The following is a 21,541-nucleotide window of genomic DNA, read 5'->3' on the forward strand; positions in this document are numbered from 1 at the left end:
AATGGTAGAACATATACCTAGCATAGTTCAATCTTCAGTATCACCAAAATAATATATATATTTTTTAAGATTTATTTATTTATTATATATACAACATTCTGCCTCAATGTATGCCTGCACGCCAGAGGAGGGCGCCAGATCTCAGTACAGATGGTTGTGAGCCACCATGTGGTTGCTGGGAATTGAACTCAGGACCTCTGGAAGAGCAGGCAATGCTCTTAACCTTTGAGCCATCTCTCCAGCCCTCACCAAAATAATTATATAGCTGATTTATTTTTCCATTCATGTTTCCTAAGTCTCTCTTGATTACGTTTTCCTGTATATATACTAAAAGCTTTATGAAGTGAATTTAATGATGTGCTATCATTCCCTACAGGGCAGAAGAGGTAGCTCTGTGGACCGGTCCAGTCTAGTTCCTGCCCACATGTAGCCAATATAACTTGTTGCTGTTCAAATGAAACCTTATGCTAACACTTTGAAAAGGAAATTTATAAAACTACAAAATGAAATTAGGCTGGCTGGTTCCTTCCAGTTACATTGTTTTTTGATCATGAGAATACAATGTTCTATCTCTCTAGGTGAAATATACAAGTATGTACTAAGAAAGCAGTGTTTAAGAATTGAATCCATAATCGTTAAAACAATCACAGAGAAATACTAGTTTCTCTAAGAATATAAGTAAATGTGTGTTGTAATTTAGACTTAAAGACATACCTCTGATTAATAACACAGGAATTTTAGATTATTAATATAGTCTTTGAAATAATTTTATTTTACATATATGGGGTCCAACCAAGGTACATCTGACATAGCAAGTTTTCATCAGTAGCTTCTTGTATGAGGTAATGCACATGTCCTTCAATAGACAACGGCAACCCTGTTACTCTATTTTGGGTCTTGATTACACCTTGTAGTCGTTGTTCAATGTCAAGAACATGGGTTTTGGCCTAAAAAAAATACAGAAAGTCATTAAGGCTACAGACCCAATAACAAGTACTGTTAGTAATTTGGAGCTTCTACTTTTTTCACTACTTAATGTTAGCACCGTTCAACAAAACAATATCCCATTCGATTAATGAAACCCAGTTAACTTGAGATGCTGGCTTTGATGTTTACAATGATTGACATCTGCTAATGGACTTGTTTCTATACTACAAAAATTACCAGGTAACTCTGCACATTACTATTGGGTAATATTATTTTCAGGTGTGTGACTTTTGTTTACACTGCATTTGTTTAACTCTGTGAAGCTGTGTTACTGTGCCTGTCTAAAACACCCGATGGTCCTAACGGTCAAGAGCAAGGATAGGCATGGCTAGCAGGCAGAGAGTATAAATAGAAGGCGAACTCTGGGAGAAGAGAAGGATGACGAACAAGAGAAGGAGAGGAGGACATCTGCGGCCAGCCATAGAAAAAGAAGCAAAGAAATGTATACAGAAATAGAGAAGGATGCCGGGCAGTGGTAAAGCACGCCTTTAATCCCAGCACTTGGGAGGCAGAGGCAGGCAGATCTCTGCGAGTTTGAGGCTAGCCTGGTCTATAAGAGAGAGTTCCAGGACAGGCACCAAAGCTACAGAGAAACCTTGTCTTGAAAAAAACCAAAAACCAACCAAACAAAATAAAGCAAACAAAAAGTAACCTATTTTGAAATGTTAGCTCTTAAATATTTGAGTGAAGATTCTAATGATGGTAGCAATGCTCTAATGGCTAATAAATTTACATTAGTGCACGCAAATGGAATTTTAAGTAAACTACTTGGAATTCTTTACAGCTTCTTAAGAAAATGCATACCAGAAGCAAAATTGAAAATGATATTATTAGAAAAGTAATTTTCAGGACAAGGATGAAGCCTGGTGGTGTTGAAATTAATTAGAGCATGTACTTAGCATACACAAGGCCTTGGGTTGAATCCAGCATCAAAATGGGGGTAGAGGAGAAAGACTCCTCAATGTATTTCTGTCAACTCTAAGGTTGTAGCTAATTTTAGATTCCAAAGTAATTAATATATAGGTCACCAACAGTATTTGGAATCAGATCTCATTCAAAGAGAGACTATTCGCTTATGCCAAGCTGAAACTTTTACGAACCTTTTCATTGACAACTTCCCCTGTTTCGTTCAGTGGTGCTTTGGAATGTCCTTTCACTGGTTTACTCCATTCCACGAGAGGATCGTGTAGAAAAGTCTTTAAGACACTAAAATTGAAACAGATATAATATAGTAATAAATTCTTTACCTTTGCAAAAGAAATCTTACTAAAATCAATATTTAAAAGTAGAATAATCTGGGCAGTGAGGGTGCACGCCTTTAATCCCAGCACGCAGGAGGCAGAGGCAGGCAGATCTGTGAGTTCAAAGCCAGCCTGGTCTATAAGAGCTAGTTCCAGGACAGGCTCCAAAGCTACAGAGAAACCCTACTTCAAAAAAAGAAACAAAACAAAACCCAAAACAAACAACAACAAAAAGTAGAATACACAAAGAATAGGAAGTTAAGGTAATTACAAATTCTAGGATTATACTACATCTTCATATAGTTTATGTGAAATTATTTTGGGCGGTAGAGGGGTAGGGGTCAGGGAAATGTAAAGAGGTAAGGAAGAGTCAGGTGTTTTTTGAGGAGTAAGATGAATTCTGTGTGACATCTCAAGATATATACTGTTACCTCTTAAATGAGTATTTATTAACTTCTGCTACATTCAAGGAATATACAATACCTTCAGTTACCATACAGATTAAGCTCACTTTCTTCTGTGCTCTAGACATCAACTCCAACTACCTATGGGGAAACCTGTTTAGATATATTACAGATATCTCAAACTATATTCAAAACAAAATTCATTGTCTTTTCCTAACTATTTTTTCTGTATTCCTAAAGCAGTAACAGATGTCATTTGCAGTCTTGCCCTGGATGAAAAATAAGCTATCATTCCTTCATCTTGTCCATCTGTCATCCAGTTTTCCCTTCTAAACCTGTACGGAATCTCCATACTACTCCACCTAGTATCTACTACTGCTGCACTACTCAGTACCAGTCTGCTACCCCGAGTTTTCTGCAATGCAGAATGGATAGTTTTAGTTCCTCTTCCTCTACTTCTTTTAAAACATTTCCTTCTTGGCCGGGCAGTGGTGGCACACACTTTTAATCCCAGCACTTGGGAGGCAGAGGCAGGCAGATCTTTGTGAGTTCGAGGCCAGCCTAGTCTACAAGAGCTACGGAGAAACCCTGTCTTGAAAAACAAAACAATTTCCTTCTTAAAACTTGCTAACCTTTTACTTCTCAAAACACTTTTCTCCTGTGCTTGGTCACTTCAAAAGATTATCTTGACTTTACTAAAAAAAAGTGTTGTGTATAGGCTCTCTTAATGATGATTTCCTCTGGGTGAAATGATTTAAATATATATTCCTAAAAAGATATACAAATGCTAATAAGGAAACAAAAAAACCAATGCTGAACATTCATGGACATTAGAAAAAATATAAATTAAAACTACAATGGAATACTACTTCACCCCCAGTATGATGATTTAAATAATAATGACACCCTCAGTGCTGGTCAAGAGGTGGAGAACTGGAAACTCACATACATTACTAATGGAATTATAATTTTTATAGCTGCTTTGGGAAACTGTGATAGTTATTCAATGTACTGTGATTCCACAGTTCCATCCCAGGCATACACAAAAGAACTGATAATATTTGCCCACATAAAGCTTTTGCACAAAATTCACAGCCATGCTATTCATAATAACCAAAAGGTGGGACCAATACAAAAATGTCAATTAGCTGATGGTTGAATAAATAAAACACTGTATCATTCATATAATAGAACACTACTTGGTAATTAAAAAGAATGAACCTGGAAACCACTATGCTACATTAAAGAAGACAGACTCAAAAGGCCACAAATTATGTGATCAAACTGATATTAAATGTCGACTATAGGTGTAATGGTCTGTCCTGCCCCTTTAAGAGACAAGCCCCACCCACTCCCTCCCCTGTCCACTGCCTAAGTAGGCAGATCTTCCTTCCATTTCAGGCCTGAGCTATCTCCCTTTCTGTTTTTATCTCCAAAAGGCAACTTATGCCTCATTCCCTTCTCCCCACTTCTCCCCTTTCCCCACTCTGATTCTCTCTCTCTCCCTCCCCCTACCTCTCTCTGCTCTTCCCTCTTCTCCCCTCCCTTCCCTTCCATAACTCACTAAATATTCAGCCTCATTCTGCATGGCGTGCCTATCCTTCTAGGTCTCTCACCCACCACGCGGGTCCATGCCTAGGACCTGCAGGCCACTCGGGGGCTCCCTGCCTGGGCTGGCTGCCTTCATGGCCCACAGTGGTTGCAGTAGCTTGGGGAACAGTGCCATTTTACTTAAACCATTACAATAGAAAATCCAGGGATAGGTGTGGATTAGTGGAAATGGAAAGGAGTAAGAAGTTGAGTATGATTGTTAATGCTCCAAAAGTGTCTTGTGGCCAGGCAGCGGTGGCGCACGCCTTTAACCCCAGCACTCAGGAGGCAGAGGCAGGCGGATCTCTATGAGTTTGAGGCCAGCCTGGTCTACAAGAGCTAGTTCCAGGACAGGAACCAAAAGCTACGGCGAAACCCTGTCTTGAAAAATCCAAAAAAAACCCAAAAAAACCCACACAACAACAACAACAAAAAACAAAAGTGTCTTGTGGGTGGGAGAGATGGCTTAACTGTTAAAGGGTAGGCTCACAACCAAAAATAAGTTTTGTATCAAAATATCTTAAAATTAGAGAATGCAAATGGATGAATAATTATGGGACTTTACAAAAAGACACTAAAAACTGGAGTGTTTTTTGGGGGGAAGGGCACACCTTACTACATAGCAATGCCTGGCCTGGAACTCAGTATATAGATCAGGATGGCCTAGAACTCGCATGATTCTCTCTTTCAGTGGGACAACAAGCATGAACTATCATTCCAAGCCTTAGGTTATTATTTTTAAAAATATACTTTAGCTACATGAAGTGGTTTCCATATAAAGAAAATGTATTAAGGGATCATTATGTACATTCAAGGTCACTAGTAGATTATATACAAAGCACAGATGATTACCTCATTAAAGGTTCTCTCTGATCCCTCATCAGCCTCAGTGTAACTTCACATGCTCTTCGAAACAGACCCTCTGTTCCCATAGGACCCATTCCATTAACCATATTATGAGTCAGGCGAAATGGTACAATTTCTGGAACTTCAAAAGTTTCTCCCTTAAAAACAAATAGTTTTATTATATGGTAATAATAAACATAAAACCTTTGTGCAAAGAGTTTGGAACTTCATGTCTAGATTCCTTTAGGAAAGAGAAAAAAATATCATCCAAATATTTATGTAATTACATGAGAGGCATCTCTTGAAAAGAGCCTTATGACTGCGCTCCCTTTTGGGCAATTTGAAACCATGGATTCATCTTAGATAAAATCAAGATGAATGGATTCAGATTCTACAACTTAGTATATTGAATATTGCTATAACGAATATTTATGCATTCAATATTTAGTCTCAATAATAGTATATAACTTTTCCCATGTTTTTCTTTCCTCCTCTTTCTTATTTTCTTTTTACAACTATCACTTTAAAATAGGAAATAGCCACAGACTTTTCCCTCAGACAGGGAAGAAACAACTTAGTTCAGCTGTTCATTTTCTGACATTATTGATGTCTTTTCCATAATTCTTTTAGCCCTCTAAACAGTTATCCTAAATTCCCCTTTTGTATAGTCTGATCTATACCATTTATTATTTTTTTCTTTTCAGCTGAGTCTATGAACTTTTTCATCTTCCTTTAATAGCTAATGCAACCCAAAAAAGATAGGGTCAAAGAAACAGAGATGACCTTTTAATCTTCCTCGAGAACTTTAATTGTAGAAAATTACAGAAGTTTTTAGAGATGTATCCAATAGCTTTTGATTTGCTCTGAAGGACCCATCCTGGTACTATCTGTTACAGCTTTTAATATTTAATTGCTAGAGCTTGAATTCAGAGCCTAGCAAATGCTAGGTAAGTGCACCAATGAACTATCTCAGCCTGTTACTTTTTCTTTAACCAGGATCATTTTCATATATTGTCAGATTTGGAAATATTAAACAATCTGACTTTATGAAAGTAGTGTTTGTAAAATGAACTGATCTGCTCATGTTTAGGTAACTAGTAACTAAGTCAGAACTTAAAATTCTTGGGGGCTGGAGAGATGGCTCAGAGGTTGAGAGCACTGGCTGTTCTTCCAGAGGTCCTGAGTTCAATTCCCAGCAACCACATGGTGGCTCACAGCCATCTGTAATGAGATCTGGTGCCCTCTTCTGGCCAGCAAGCATACAGACAGACAGAGCACTGTATACATAATAAATAAATAAATGTTTAAAAAAAAAAATTCTTGCTAGCTTTCATATATCATTCTTCCAAGTTCTCTGCTTCCTAAATAGCTTTCCTAAGGGGTTCACTGATGAAAACCAGTCAAGAAATGGCCAGGGTTATGGAGTTGTAACTAATAGGTATAGCTAGGGAGAGCAATAGTAGGGGAGAGAAAATTCCAGGGAATATATCTAATTAACTGAAATCACACCATACCTTATTAAAAAGACAGTTGAAGTCTACATGTACACATTCACCAGTAAAAGAATCAAAAAGAATGTTTTCACCATGACGATCTCCAAGCCCCAGGATATAGCCAACCATTGACATGACTGCAGTAGAACGGCAATATGCAGATCTACTACTGTACCTAAAGAAATACAATGCTTGTCAAATACTTTGTGCGAGATTTAGTTAAAAAAAAATTAAAATAACCATTCAACCATAATAATGTATTATATTTTTGGTAACTTGCCATGATGTAGGATCAGGGAATGTTCTCAGAAACCACTCATGAAAAACAGGAGGGTGCCTGGGCAGGAGTAATTCTAGGAAAACTTTGCGTTTTTCAGATAAAGCCGCTGACTTTGGTAACATACACTGTCGAAGCTCCTTTCCTGTCATATATACTCCTACAAAGCAGAATAAATAATTTTTGTTAAAATATGAAGTGTCAGGTTTTGCTCCAACTGAAAAGAATGGAAAAATACCAGTTATGCATCTAAATGGTTATAACTTGATAGCATAACAAAATAATAAACTCTACTATTTTTCTTTAATATTTGTCAACATTTCCACTGATGAACATCAATGGAAACAAACAAAAAATATGATCAAATAACTCCAGAATATAAGATTCAAAAAAATTAAGGTGATCACTCTGGGCTGTGAAAATGCTGCTACCCTTACCAAAATTATAGTAATCTATTTGATCAGGATGTCATACTGGGGTAAGTTGAACCACCCCTTAGAAGGACACACTGGTATTCTGAAATAATTTAAAGCTAGTCTATGAAATTCTTGGGTTACTGTGGGCTCACTGAAATAGGTGTGGCCTTGTTGGAGGAAGTATGTCATTGTGGGGGGCAGGCTTTGATGTTTCTTTGGCTCAGGCTTTGTTCAGTGTCTCAGTCCACTTCCTGTTGTCTTCTGATCAAGATGTGGCCAGCACAATGTCTGCCTGCACACTGCCATGCTCCCTACATCATGATAATGGATTAAACTTCAGAAACTGTAAGCAATCTACCCCAATTAAATGTTTTAATTTATAAGAGTTGCTGTAAGGGGTCTCTTCACAGCAACAGAAACTCTAACAAAAACAGTTACCATTACTACTGTTATTTAAATCTAGGTCTCATTCTGAAGCTAGGGGTAGCCTGGAACAAAATTTATTTTGTAAACCAGGTGGTTCTTGAACTTTTGGATATCATTCTTCTGCATCCTGAGTGCTGATATTACAGGTTTGTGCCACTATACCCTAAATGTTTTTGCCTCTGTTTTCTTTTTTTTTTTTTTTTTTTTTGAGACAGGGTATCACTATGTTGCTCTAGATAGCCTGGAACTCACTATATTAGACCAGTTTACCTTAAACTCAAAGAGACCTGCCTGCCTCTCCCTCCTGGGAGAGGATTAAAGGATTAAAGGAATTCAACCATGCCTAGCATGTAACTAATTTTGTTTGTTTGTTTTGAGACAGGGCCTCACTATGGAGCCCTGGCTGTCTTAGAACTTACTATGTAGACCAGACTGGCCTTGAACTCACAGAGACCTACCTGCCTATGCCTACCAAGAGCTGGGAATAAAGGTGTATGCCAACATGCTTAGTACTGGCATGTAACTAATTCTTAAGATAAACTTTAGACTGAAAGTCATCTGGATACAATTTCTTATGGACAAGCATCTGATTTGAGATTTTTTAGCCTCTTTTGTTGTAGGGTTCTACTCATAAGATGAATCCCTAACATATGAATGAGTTTTTTCAGTTCCAGATGTCCATTCACCATGTGAAGTTTAACTAGTTATTTAGATAGTTGGGCTTGTTAATAATAACAATGAAATGATCTATAGAACATGCTTAGTTTAATACCCACACTATAGTACTAATCAGTACTAATTGTTATGGACTATATTGTGTTCCTTAAAAAAGTATGTTAAGCCGGGCGATGGTGGCGCACGCCTTTATCCCAGCACTCGGGAGGCAGAGGCAGGTGGATCTCTGTGAGTTCGAGACCAGCCTGGTCTACAGAGCGAGTTCCAGGACAGGCTCCAAAGCTACAGAGAAACCCTGTCTCGAAAAACCAAAAAAAAAAAAAAAGTATGTTAAATAGCTCGGTGGTGGCACATGACTTTAATTCCAGCACTCAGGGGGCAAGAGACAGGAGGATCTCTGTGAGTACAAAGCCAGTCTAGTCTACAAACTAAGTATCAGGATGGTCAGGACTACATAGTGAGACCTTGTTTAAAAAACAAAACCTTCCAAAAATTTGTTCATTTATTTGAAAACATGGTCTTTGCAGACAGAACCAGGTTAAGAAAGAGTTTATTAAGGTGGAATTATAATTCAATAATCCAAGAACTGGTATTATTGTAGTAGACAAAACGAAACTCAGGCCAGGGAGATGGATGAACTGCCTGCTTTATAAGCACGAGGATCTGAGTTCAGATCCTCGGAACTCATGTAATGCTGGATGCAGAAGTCCATGTTTATCATCCCAGTGTTCCCAGAGCAAGATGGGGGTAGAGACTGGAGAATTTCTGGAAGTCCAAGGCCATCTAGCCTGGCCTCTGCAGCAACAAGAAACCCTGTCCCAAAGAAGAAGACTGACACTCTAGGTCATCTCAGACCTCCACATGCACACTGTAGTTCTGCCATACTTGTATATATCAACACAGGTACACAGATTTTAAAAAAGATAAAGATTAAAATATATTGTCTACATGTATGGAATTGTTAAATAGTCAACTAAGAAAAAAGAGGCATGTTTGGAGGTGCACATCTGTAGTCCCGGCACTTTGGGAGGCAGAGTGAATTTTCTCTGTGAATTTGAAGCCATCCTAGTCTACATAGTAAGAGCCTATATCAAAAAGAAACAAAAAAACAATAACAGAAAATAGCTATGTAACAATACAGAAATCTGATCAGTTATTTTTCTCTATTGTAAAGCTCCTATGCTTTTTCTCTTCAAAATTAACAAGTAACTCAGGAAAAAGGATTTGAGACCACAAATGACCTGTTTCTTACCATACTTTTGCCTTATTTTTTTCTTTTAAAATTTTGAGACATAGTGTCATTCTGCAGCCATAGTTGACACTAAATTCATAGCCATCCAACCTTGGCTTTCCTGAGTGCTGGGATTATAGGCAAGCAACACCACACTTAATTAACATTGACTACTAATATTAGAACCCATTTACAATCACTGCCTATGACATCAAGTCCTATGGTGTTTACTAGTTAGTAATATTCTATTTTCTCAGTCCTGCATTTATCCATTACAATTTTAATATAAAAGAGCTTTTTCTATTCACTTATGAAAGTATTTGTTTATATCAGTATGAAGGTATACTTATTTTATTTCCTGGATTATAATTAATAACTATCAATATTATTTTTGCTGAAGTTACCTCAAGTTAGGCCAGTCTTCTAATCTAGCCAAATACTTTCCTTTCTCTGATAACAGGAAAATGCTCATATTCATAGAATATTTACTTATTTGATAAAGGCACATGAAATAATTTCAGAATTGCTAACAAATAAATTTTTTAGTTTTTTTTTTTTTTTTTTTGGTTTTTTTTTTTGAGACAGGGTTTCTCTGTGGCTTTGGAGCCTGTCCTGGAACTAGCTCTGTAGACCAGGCTGGTCTCGAACTCACAGAGATCCGCCTGCCTCTGCCTCCCGAGTGCTGGGATTAAAGGCGTGCGCCACCACCGCCCGGCAAATAAATTTTTTAGAAAAATAAAATATTCGGGTTTTTTTTTTGTAAGCAACCTCAAAAGTTTTTCCCATTGAAAAAAAGAGTTCAAAGGAAGGAAGAAAAGAAAGAAGACCTTACATGCTTTTGTATATAGAATATAAAGTTCACTAGGTTTAAGTAAAATATGTGCATTGTTATGATAAAGAAGTATTACATTTGTATTTCACCTGCTTGTTGCTAACAAATCCATAGTATACACTTCTACTGTAAAAATGAATATAATACCCTTTTCTTTATATATTTTGGTAAGAATAGGTCTCAAGCCAGCAGTGTTGTTCACCCATTCAATAATTCCACATTCATCGTTCAGTGGAATAACTGCATATGTTCGGATATGAAGTTCTCTTCGACGTGATTCTGCATCTTTTCTTAGACTCTGTGAAAAACATAGAAATGAAAAAAATAGAATTCAAATTCATGTTATGTCGAATATTGTTCACTTCCTAGGAAAAGTGCTGATGGAAGCCTTTAATGAATAATTCTGAAAGAGGAGGAAACTATAGAAGCGATAGGATCATGTCCCTATTCTACTTCTTTTTTTTTTTTTTTCGAGACAGGGTTTCTCTGTTGCTTTGGAGCCAGTCCTGGAACTAGCTCTTGCAGGCTGGCCTCGAACTCACAGAGATCTGCCTGCCTCTGCCTCTGCCTCCTGAGTGCTGGGATTAAAGGTGTGCGCCACCACCGCCCGGCTAAAACCACTTCTTTTTAACTCTTCACTATGAATGTAACAGAATACCATATTTGAAAGACAGTAATTGTAACCATAACAACAAAATACTATTGTTTTAGTTTCTCCTGCATTACAGATATTATGAATGTTAAGTATTTAAGCACAGATATTGATGTTTAATTTTATCTAAAAACTAAAAGAAATCCTTACTGTTATCTTCCTAACACTAAAAAAGTCATAAGGAATCATACTATCTACTTAAAACAAAAAAGCCTAGGATAATCATCAGGTAAGCTTTATCCAGCAATTGATGGGAGCAGAGGCAAAGACCCACAGCAAAATATTAGGCAAAGCTTGGTGAATCCTGGAGAAGAGGGCAAGGAAGGACTATAAGAGACAGAAGGGTCAAGATATCACAATAAAATGGCCAACAGAATCAACAACCAGTTGATACAGTGACTCAACAGACAGGAAGTCTATATGGGTCTGACCTACACCCTCTGCATACATGTTACAGTTGTCTACCTTGGTGTTCCTGGGGGACTCCTAACAGTGGAAGCGGGGGCTGTCTCTGACTCTTTTGCCTGCTTTTGGGACCTTTCCCCTTCTACTGGCTTGCCTTCTTCATCCTTGATATGAGGGGAAGTACCTAGTTTTATTATAACTTGATATGCCATGATTGATTGATATCTTTGGACCTGCCCTCTTCTGAAGGGAAAAGAGGAGTAGATCTGGGGGAGAGAGATGTGGTGGGGGAGAGGGATATGGTAAGGGAAAGGCACTGGGAGGGGAGAATAGAGAGGAAACTGCAGTCGGGATGCAACATATGAGAGAAGAATAAGTTTTTAAAAAAAATTATAGGAAAACCTTATTAATGCATATAGTATCTGTGTATATACAGTTTAAATTCTCTTGTCTAGGCTGACAATGCTCCACTCCAAGGGGAAATGATGGAATATATCAAAAAAATAAAATAATTATAATAAAAATATAAGAAAAAAAGCAAGAGTTGTATGATGTTAAAATTTTCCTTCCTTCCTTCCTTCCTTCCTTCCTTCCTTCCTTCCTTCCTTCCTTCCTCCCTCCCTCCCTCCCTCCCTCCCTCCCTCCCTCCCTCCCTCCCTCCCTCCTTCCCTCCGTTTTTCGAGACAGGGTTTCTCTGTGTAGTCTTGGCTATCCTGGAAGTCACTCTGTAGACCAGGCTGGCTTCGAACTCGCAGAGATTCATCTGTTTCTGCCTCCCAAGCGCTGGTATTAAAGCTATGTGCCACCAGTGCCCGGCTTAATAGTCTTTAATTTTAACAGTTTTATTTAAAAGTTGTCATCTAGTAGAAAGCGTTACGTCTCATTTGATGAATCCTGATATATCAGGTATGGACAAAAAGTAGAATGTTTAATTCTAGAACTTTTTTTTTTTTTTTTTTTGGTTTTTCGAGACAAGGTTTCTCTGTGGCTTTGGAGCCTGTCCTGGAACTAGCTCTGTAGACCGCCTGCCTCTGCCTCCCGAGTGCTGGGATTAAAGGCGTGCGCCACCATCGCCCAGCGCATTTGACTTTTTTAACAGAGATCTTTAGCTTCTGAACAGAAACAAGAATTTTAACCTAAAGATGATTAATGCTACATTAAGTTCCAGGACGAGCTCCAAAGCTACAGAGAAACCCCGTCTCAAAAAACAAAAACAAAAAAACTCTCTACGTATCTAGATTTATTTAGACTTTTGTTTTCAGTCCTAGGGGAAAAAAAAGCAGGTTCTTTTACAATATGTGTCTGTTACACACAAACACATATTGAAAATAATAAAAATAATCTATAAAAAAGGAAACTATTTCCAACCTTATTAATCAAAGAATTGAATTCCATTAGTCTACAGTCTTTCCTCAAGTCATCTTTTGGTTTACACATCATGATGTAGAACTTTCCATCTGAGCCCTTTAAAGAGATCTTCTTTGGTTTCTGAAGAGAAGAAAGAATTTCTACCTAAAAAATAATGAGTGTTATATTTAAGACAAGGCTGACATTCTTTGTTAAACTTGAATATTATAAATACTGAGTTATAAATCATATTAAAAAGAATAGGGGGAGTATGTAGTAAATTAGTATTTCAAAATTTCTGTAGTGATATTTTGTTTGTTTTAACAAATAAATCTTGCCTAAAGATCAGAGTGCAAAGCTAAGTCACTAGAGGCCAGGGAGTGGTGGCATACACCTTTAATCCCAGGACTAGGGAGACAGGGGCAGAGGGATCTCTCTTAGTTTAAGGTCACCCTGCGCTACAGGAGATTGAATCTGTCAGAAAGAGAAACTGCTCACACAAAGGTGATCCCAGCACTTGGGATCCCATGTCTTTCAGAACTAGGGAGGTAAAGACAGGAGTGATAGAGCTAGGCAGAGACAAGATCTCAGTGCAGTCTGAAGACTGGCCCTGCAGTCTGAGCACAGGAAGACTCTTTTGACCTGAGCATTGGTAGAGGTAAAAGGTCTCTCTAGTGGCTGACTACACTGATTCTCTGATCCTTCAACTTTCATACCCTAATATCTGACTCGGGTTTTTATTATGACCAATTAGAATTCGAGCTACAAATTTCCTTTTACCTTAGTTACCTAGAAGCGAAAAAAGAAGGTTGTCTATGAATAGGGACATAGTTTCTTAAATATTAGTAATGGATATGAAGTATAAATAAATAAATAAATAAATCAAAAAAGAAAATTTCCCCAAACCAAAATCACAACTTTGTTGGCAAACAGATATTTACAATGCATATTCAGGTAGTCCTTGTAAAGCAGTCACAAAATTTTACATAAACATAAAAATTAAACATAAAAAATGTTTATCATATTGGAAAAGTATTATCAATATACATTATATAAATGTTCAAAGAATAAGTTTATAAATTAAAAATAATTTAAAAATATCTTCTCCAAAATGAGCCTACGTCGTGAGTAAACTAAAAAATACTTAAGTTAAAAACAAAACATGGTTATTTAAATGTACAATGAAATGACTCTCAAAACAGTTTTAAAATCTCTTAAGCCATAGAAAATTCAGAAAAAATATGGAGTTTTCAAAAGCTTTCCCCTAAAATTACTTCAACACTAGTTCCTTAAAATAAACATACATTTACTGCCACATCTCATGGGTGGGCATGTGGAACAGAAGAAAGGTTATGCCTAGCAGAGAAGAGGTCACAGGCTCATTACTCAGCAGCAGCTGAGGTGATGTTCAGTGAGAGGAGCACTTACTACCCAAGTATGAAGACCTCAGTGTAGAGCATGTCTGGAATCCTGAGCTTTACGGTGAGATGGGAGCAGAGCCAGAAGAACTGTGGGAAGCTCATGGACCACCTAGCCTGCAACTCCTTCTGAAACAAAGTGGAAGGTGAGGACCAACACCTGAGGTTATCCTCTGAGCATCTGTAGGCTGTGGCACATGATCACATTAACTTGTGCACACACAGACAAAAAGTTATCTGAATTTTGTTTCCTCATAAGAAGCAAATCAAACATATTTTGTGTCACCCACTCTCCATTAAGACAAAAGAAAATATAGGAAAATAAAATTGTAAAAACATGGCCATCATGAAATATGTGCATCTGATTCCTTATCACTTACCTTTGTACCACAGTACAAGACAGTTCCATTTCTCTACACTTCTAGAATTTTCTTTGCAAATAAACTGAGATTTTTAGCTTAATTTGAAGTCGTAAGTTTAACTACACTTAAAAATTATAGTAATATAAAACTGAAGTTTACCACATCATCGAAGCCTGCAAGGTAGGCCCAATGCCCAGGAAATGGGTCATGATTAGCATGGGCACCCAAAATTGATGGAAGAGTAGGGATCATGACTGACTGCAAAGGAATGAGGATTTCACTAAACGCTGGGTCTTCTACCAGTTTTTTAAGCATTTTAAAGTGAGTGCTCATGCTTAATGTAGAATTACTTCCATCAACCTGAGAAAAGAAAAACCAACACAAATAGTACATTTCAATTCTTCTGAGTTTACCTTGAATTAGAGAACTTTAAGCACGTAAACACTTCATTTTTACAATCTCAACTGCTCAGCACTGCACTGTCCTAAGTATTTTAAATCACCTCATGCAGACCTACTACCTCTTTTACTCCATGACATGACTCTATCGTAGGAGTGTCTAAACAGGAGAGGATGAGTAGAAACCAGTGATCTATTATGAGACATGTGAAAATCTGTAATAACTTCTTTTGGTTATCAAATCTCATTTGGCAACAAAATGATACCTGAATTTCTTAGTGTAAAGATCAATGCAATGTGTGTTTGATTAAGAGATATGCCAGCAGATTATCATCAGTTACAATATCCGATATAAAGTATGATTACCTTTAAAATCAGAAAAAGAATTAAATTCCAAATGTAGTTTGCCATGAAGGTTTCAGATGAAGAACTAAGCACTTGAGATAAAGTGGTACCTTACAAGGCTGATATCTAAATAATAAGTTTCCCTAGTGCCAAGTACATAAGAAGTCAAGTAGAATTAATGGGAATAATGAAAGACTATACTTTTTGAGAATGTATTCATGAGAGGAGGTAGAGGAATAGGGTCACCTGTATCTTTCTACCTAGGAATGGTTAATGGATTTTGATTATTTGGCAAACAACACTAGCTATTTGACAGACAAAGAACCTCTCTCTTTAATAATTACCCCCCACACTTTTAGCTCCCCTACGTTCTTTTGCCTTTTTCCCCCTAATTCCTCACACAGAATAGTGATCCACTCCTATAATCACTTCCTACGTCAGTCACAAGTACACTGAAGATAATACTTTTTATTCTAAGTGATAGCCATCTGCTTATTTTCCTACAAATCTATCAGCAATTCAAGGCAGGTTTCTATTAGGAATCTTTGTTACCTCAGCACAGTGCCTGTGCACTGAAAAATATAGTGAAAAAATGAAAATCAACGGCTTGGGTTAGAGATCATATGTTAAGTGCTTGCCCATTGTGCATAAGGCCTTGGGTTTCATAATCCAACACTACAAAAAGGCAAAGACTACCAAACAAAACCACCCATTCTCTTTCCTATCACATATGTGGGTTAACAGATAAGTTTTCAAAGCTTAAGGAAATGACAAAATAATTAGCGGCTGCTTTAATTCATTTTACATATATTTTTATGGTTGATTTATTCTTTGACTTAAAACTATTTGATAACTAATAAAACTAAATTTTCAGAAAAATTCAGAAATATAAAGGACACCTGAAAGAAGGACAGATGTTACAAATTTAAAAAAAATAGATTTATTATATAAATCATATAGACATAGAGATGTCGCTCAGTGGTAAAGCACTTGCTTGGCAAGAGGTGGTTTCTGGTTCAATCTCTAGTACTATGAAGAATGGGGGGAGAGGTAGAAGATTCATTAAAATATATCATTCAATACATTTTGATGTATGTATACTGACATATTTAAAAATCTTAATTTAATGAAAAGAATCAGCTCAAATCACATGTAAGTTTCTGTATAACATTTAACATTGGCTGATAATCACTAAGATCTGTGACATTACCGATTTGTTGCACAATTCTAGCAGCTTGTCTGTTAGGCGAGTTGCATCTCCAACAAACTTTTCTAAAGACTTTTCCATATAGATAGCTTTGTTAAGAATTTCCTTGCATCTGTTCACACGCATGGGATAAGAAGACTGTCAAATAAAAAGAGTAAATTCAATTAAATATGAAATCTGATTGGCAAAAATCAATTAAAGAGAATATTCATGAGGTGAGTTTATAATGATAAGCATACAGGAAATCAATCTGATAACATCAAAAGCGATAAAGAAATTTTAATCCACCGGGCAATAGTGGTGCACGCCTTTAATTCCAGAACTCTTAAATAGAGGCAGGCGAATCTCTGTGAGTCTGAGGCCAGCCTGGTATACAGAGCTAGTTCCAGGACAGGTTCCAAAGCTACAGAGAAACCCTGTCTTATTAACTTGTGAATTCCCTTGAAAGGATCTACATTGAAGAAATAATCTGATATTTTGATATGTAGTAAAACAGAAAAAAGAAAAATAAAACAAAGAAAAGCTTAATGATTTAATGAATAGAGCATTTTACAATTTTATATAAGTACTAAAATGTGTCTAAAAGAGTATTAATACAATTTATCAATTGTTACGTTAATTATTTAATATTTAAGTGAAAATATGAAATTATCAATTTAAATTTACTGTTATGATTAGAATATATATAAGTTATAAGAAAATACTAATGAATAGTCTGAATTTTTTTATCTGCATAATAAATTTTCTATAATATTTCCCATTAAAATATACTAATGGGCACTAATTATGTAGTCTTTGTTTCAGTTTAGACTAAGTATTTTGAATTAAAACATTCAGGAAAAGAAAGTTATCATAGGGCTGGAGCGATGACTCAGTGATTAAGAGCACTTGTTTTCACAGAGGACCTGGGTTCAATTCCCAGCACACTACTGTAGCATAATGATCTTGTACACTATAAAGATTTGTCACTCATATTGGTTTAATAAAATGCTGTTGGCTAGTAGCCAGTCAGGAAGTATAGGCAAGGCAACCAGACTAGGAGAATTCTGGGACGAGAAAAGCAAGAGACACTGTTGTCATCCAGAAGTAGAGGAAGCAAAATGAGAATGCCTTACTGAGAAAAGGTACCAATCCATGTGGCTAAACATAGGTAAGAATTTAAGTTGTAAGAGATAGTTAGTAATAAGCCTGAGCTAATAGGCCAAACAGTTTATAATTAATATAAATCTCTGTCTGTTTATTTGGGACTGAAGAGCTGCGGGACCTGGCAGGACAGAAACATCCATCTACAACACTCACATGGCAAGTTACAACTGTTTATAAACTCCAGTGGACTGAGCACATTCTTCTGATCTCTGTGGGCACCAGGCATGCAAGTGGTGTACAAACATACATTCAAGAAAAATACTCATACACCTAAAACAAATCTTTAAAAAACTGGTTATTACAACTATTCACTAAAAACTTCATGAAGAAAACATATGTTCAAGTCTTTAATCTTAACATACTGGTCACTTCTTTTCATATGATAAGTATCCTAAAATATTTAAACAAGGTAATATTTTTCTGTTAGAAAGTATTTATTGTTATTACTAACAATATAGGTCAGAACATTGGAACTTTTATTTATATATTTTCTATAAAAATCTAGGCCATAATAAGTATTACGAGGCATTGTGGTCACTAGCTAATGTACTACCTTTGACACAGCTGTCATCATCCACATGGCTTGCTGAGGATAGGCTAGAAACACCTTGGCTATTATTTCCATCAAGACAACAAAAACTTCATCATGAGAATGACAAATTCGAGAGATCAACTGTGAGAAAGCTGTCAAAAACTGATACGGAGCTAAACGGTTTGTGTGCTCTGTGAGAACGCTATTTATTCTAGACAAATCATTTCTCATTTGTACTCGATCAGAACGGCCACCTAGGGGAAAGGAAAAGAAAAAGAGTTTAAGTCAGGGGAAAAAATAAACATCAATGTATCAATTCATTTCACAGAAAAAAATGTGATAAAAAACTGCTTTTAAAATACATTATCTCGCCAGGCGGTGGTGGCGCACGCCTTTAATCCCAGTACTTGGGAGGCAGAGGCAGGTGGATCTCTGTGAGTTCTAGACCAGCCTGGTCTACAAGAGCTAGTTCCAGAACAGGCTCCAAAACCACAGAGAAACCCTGTCTCGAAAAACCAAAAAAAAGAAAAAAAAATACATTATTTCCATGCCCACAGCTAGTTCATTGTCAATAGATAGTTTGTGCAAATAGGAAAGCATTTAGTCTCAGAGGCATTTGTTTTTATCATTCATTGTAAATTTTAGGATAAATCACACACTTAAACTGACATCTTTCAAAGTGTTAAGGTTATCAAGAAACAAAAAGACTTCATTCCTGAATTATAACTACATTAAAAGTCTATCTTTCTGCTTCTTTTCCTAAGATTTACTTTTATTATTTTTCAATTGTGAGTGTGTGTGTGTAACATGTACACGTGCACATGAGAGCAGGTACCCGGAGGACAGAAGCTTGGATCCACTGCCTAACATGGGTTCTGGGATTAAACTCAGGTCTGTGAGAGCAGTATGTGCTCTTAATTGCTGAGCCATCTCTGTAGCCCTCATACTTAGTCTCTCACAAGATTATAGCATTTTAATTATCAAATTAATTACTGTTTTCTAGTGGTATTGTAATGCCAAATGTTATTTTATACCAACGTTATAATTCTTCCTAATGCTTTAGAATTTTTACAAAAAGAATTATACCTTTTTCCCATTCGTATGCCTTAGCACCAAAATCAAGCCATAGTGATAACATTCGTGGCATTGACTGATAAATGAATTGATTTCCATATTGAAGAGATCTGCAATTATATAAATGAGAAATATGATTAGCACAGAGTTCTTTTTTAGGTTATATGAATTAGAATTTAAAATCTTAAACTTCCACTTCAGTTATGTACAGCATTCTGACAAAAACTATGGTATCACCTGTCTATCTATCTCTCTGCTCTTGAACTCAGTATGTAGCAAAGGATGAGACCCTGAATCCTCTGCTTCTAACTCCTAAGTCAGACTACAAGCATGGGTGTTTATTTGATGCCACACGTCAAACCCAGGGCTTCATGGATGCTAAACAATCACCTTACCTACTGAAATACACCCCAGCCCCTGAAATAACAGTATTGATATTTCTTCCTAGTAGCTTATTCCCACCCCCCCCGTTCATCTTTTCTAGCTAAAGTATTTAGTTAGCATTAAAAATAACAGATGTTTTAAGAGTTAAAGGTTTTTAACACTTCATTCAAATGATCCTTACAATCCGTACCTTCATTTGTATTCCATGGCAATAAGCTTTGGTCAGCATTAGTCATTCTATTTCTGGGAAATTACATTTCTGCATTTTTATGTTTTGTTCTTTTACAGTTGATGATGAAAGATATATATATACATATGTATATTAAAGATTTTATTTATTATGTATACAGTGTGTTGCCTCCATGTAAGGCTGCAGGCCAGAAGAGGGCACCAGATCTCATTGCAGATGGTTGTGAGCCACCATGTGGTTGCTGGGAATTGAACTCAGGACCTCTGGAAGAACAGTAAGCATCCTTAACCTCTGAGCCATCTCTCCAGCCCAAAGAGATATATTTTTATAACCACAAAGCCAGCAGCCTGAGCTTTTACCACAGACTTGCCCTAAGTATGTAACTTTTAGATGTATCTGCTTTATTTCTGGTATGCTGCATATATATCTTCATCCACTCCTGGAAAAAAGTGTTAACTATCACAAATTATGCAGTGGGTTTCCCACATTAGAGAAACCATGGGCATCAGCAAACCTAGAGTATAATGGCTAAGCTTATATTTGCTAAGCTTATCTCAGGAAAACCATCTTCCTGATACTACTCATGATCTTTGTAATTATGACTTCTCCCCTGCCAGACAAGGTTTTAAAATATTTATATCATTCATTTTTATATGGGCATAGAAATTCTATTACATTCCTGAATGTTTTGTATATTTAAAGTGTCATTCCCCAATTAAACTTTATGAGGACAAACATTCACAGTAAAGCAGTAATAATTATTCAAGGTGCATTCAGTTATTCAAGTGAATATACCACAATAGCTAACTTTTACTCCTTTAAAAATTTAAAAATTGCTCCTGCAGAGGACCCAGGATCAATGCCCAACACCCACACAGTGATTTATAATCATTTATAACTCCAGCTTCCAGAGTATCTGATGCCTTCCTAGCCTTCATAGGCACCAAGCATATACATACACGCAGGCAAAAGACACATAAAATAAAGTGAGGAAATCTAATTTAAAAAAAACTTTAAATGCCAGCATAAAAAAATTCCAAAATTTTAAGTATTAAGCTGTAAGTATACAGTAGAAGTAGAGCGTGGATGCTGGGTGGTGGTGGTGCACGTCTTTAATTCCAGCACTAGGGAGGCAGAGGCAGACAGATCTCTGTGAGTTCAAGGCCAGCCTGGTCTACAGAGTAAGTGCCAGGACAGGTACCAAAGCTATAGAGAAACCCTGTCTCAAAAAAACAAAAACCAAACCAAAAAAAAAAAAAAAAAGAAAAGAAAAGAAAAGAAAAAAGGAAAAAAAAGTATTGAGTGTGGTGTCACACATTTAATAACCTCAGTATTCAGGAGGCTAAGATAGGCAGACTAAGATGTCAGCTTGGGCTATATAGGCAAGACCACACCACAAACAAGCCAGCCTGGTTTGCAAGAGCTAGTTCCAGGCAGCCAGGGCTGTTACACAGAGAAATCCTGTCTCAAAAAACAAAAACAAAAAAATGAACAAAAGAAAAGCAGTGATATTCATAATTATTAGTAATTACAGCTATGGAAACAAATGAATGAAACTGAGTTTAGAGCTCACAAAAACAGAAATTTCCTTAGCAAAAAGAAATCTGGCTAAACGTTGTTATAAATATTTAACCGAAAAATGATAAAACGCGAAAATAAGAGA

At 36.6% G+C, this 21,541-nt stretch overlaps 1 protein-coding gene across 1 annotated transcript in view; it reads right to left on the reverse strand.

The window, feature by feature from the left end:
* Window positions 1-724: 724 nt before the first annotated feature.
* The window catches only part of Atr (ATR checkpoint kinase), a 100,915-nt gene continuing 80,098 nt past the window's right edge, over window positions 725-21,541 (reverse strand). Inside the window, exons 37-47 of the mRNA XM_075964966.1 lie at window positions 19,317-19,414; window positions 18,252-18,484; window positions 16,556-16,690; window positions 14,762-14,962; window positions 12,844-12,987; window positions 10,566-10,716; window positions 6,842-6,998; window positions 6,583-6,736; window positions 5,075-5,226; window positions 2,088-2,193; window positions 725-947 (exon numbers count right to left, since the gene is read on the reverse strand). Of these exons, the coding sequence (XP_075821081.1) occupies window positions 774-947; window positions 2,088-2,193; window positions 5,075-5,226; window positions 6,583-6,736; window positions 6,842-6,998; window positions 10,566-10,716; window positions 12,844-12,987; window positions 14,762-14,962; window positions 16,556-16,690; window positions 18,252-18,484; window positions 19,317-19,414 (1,705 nt within the window). The 3' untranslated portion in view covers window positions 725-773. The remainder of the gene's footprint in view (window positions 948-2,087; window positions 2,194-5,074; window positions 5,227-6,582; window positions 6,737-6,841; window positions 6,999-10,565; window positions 10,717-12,843; window positions 12,988-14,761; window positions 14,963-16,555; window positions 16,691-18,251; window positions 18,485-19,316; window positions 19,415-21,541) is intronic.

This window comes from Microtus pennsylvanicus, chromosome 3, assembly GCF_037038515.1.
Source record: "Microtus pennsylvanicus isolate mMicPen1 chromosome 3, mMicPen1.hap1, whole genome shotgun sequence".
In the NCBI taxonomy this organism is placed as follows: domain Eukaryota; kingdom Metazoa; phylum Chordata; class Mammalia; order Rodentia; family Cricetidae; genus Microtus; species Microtus pennsylvanicus.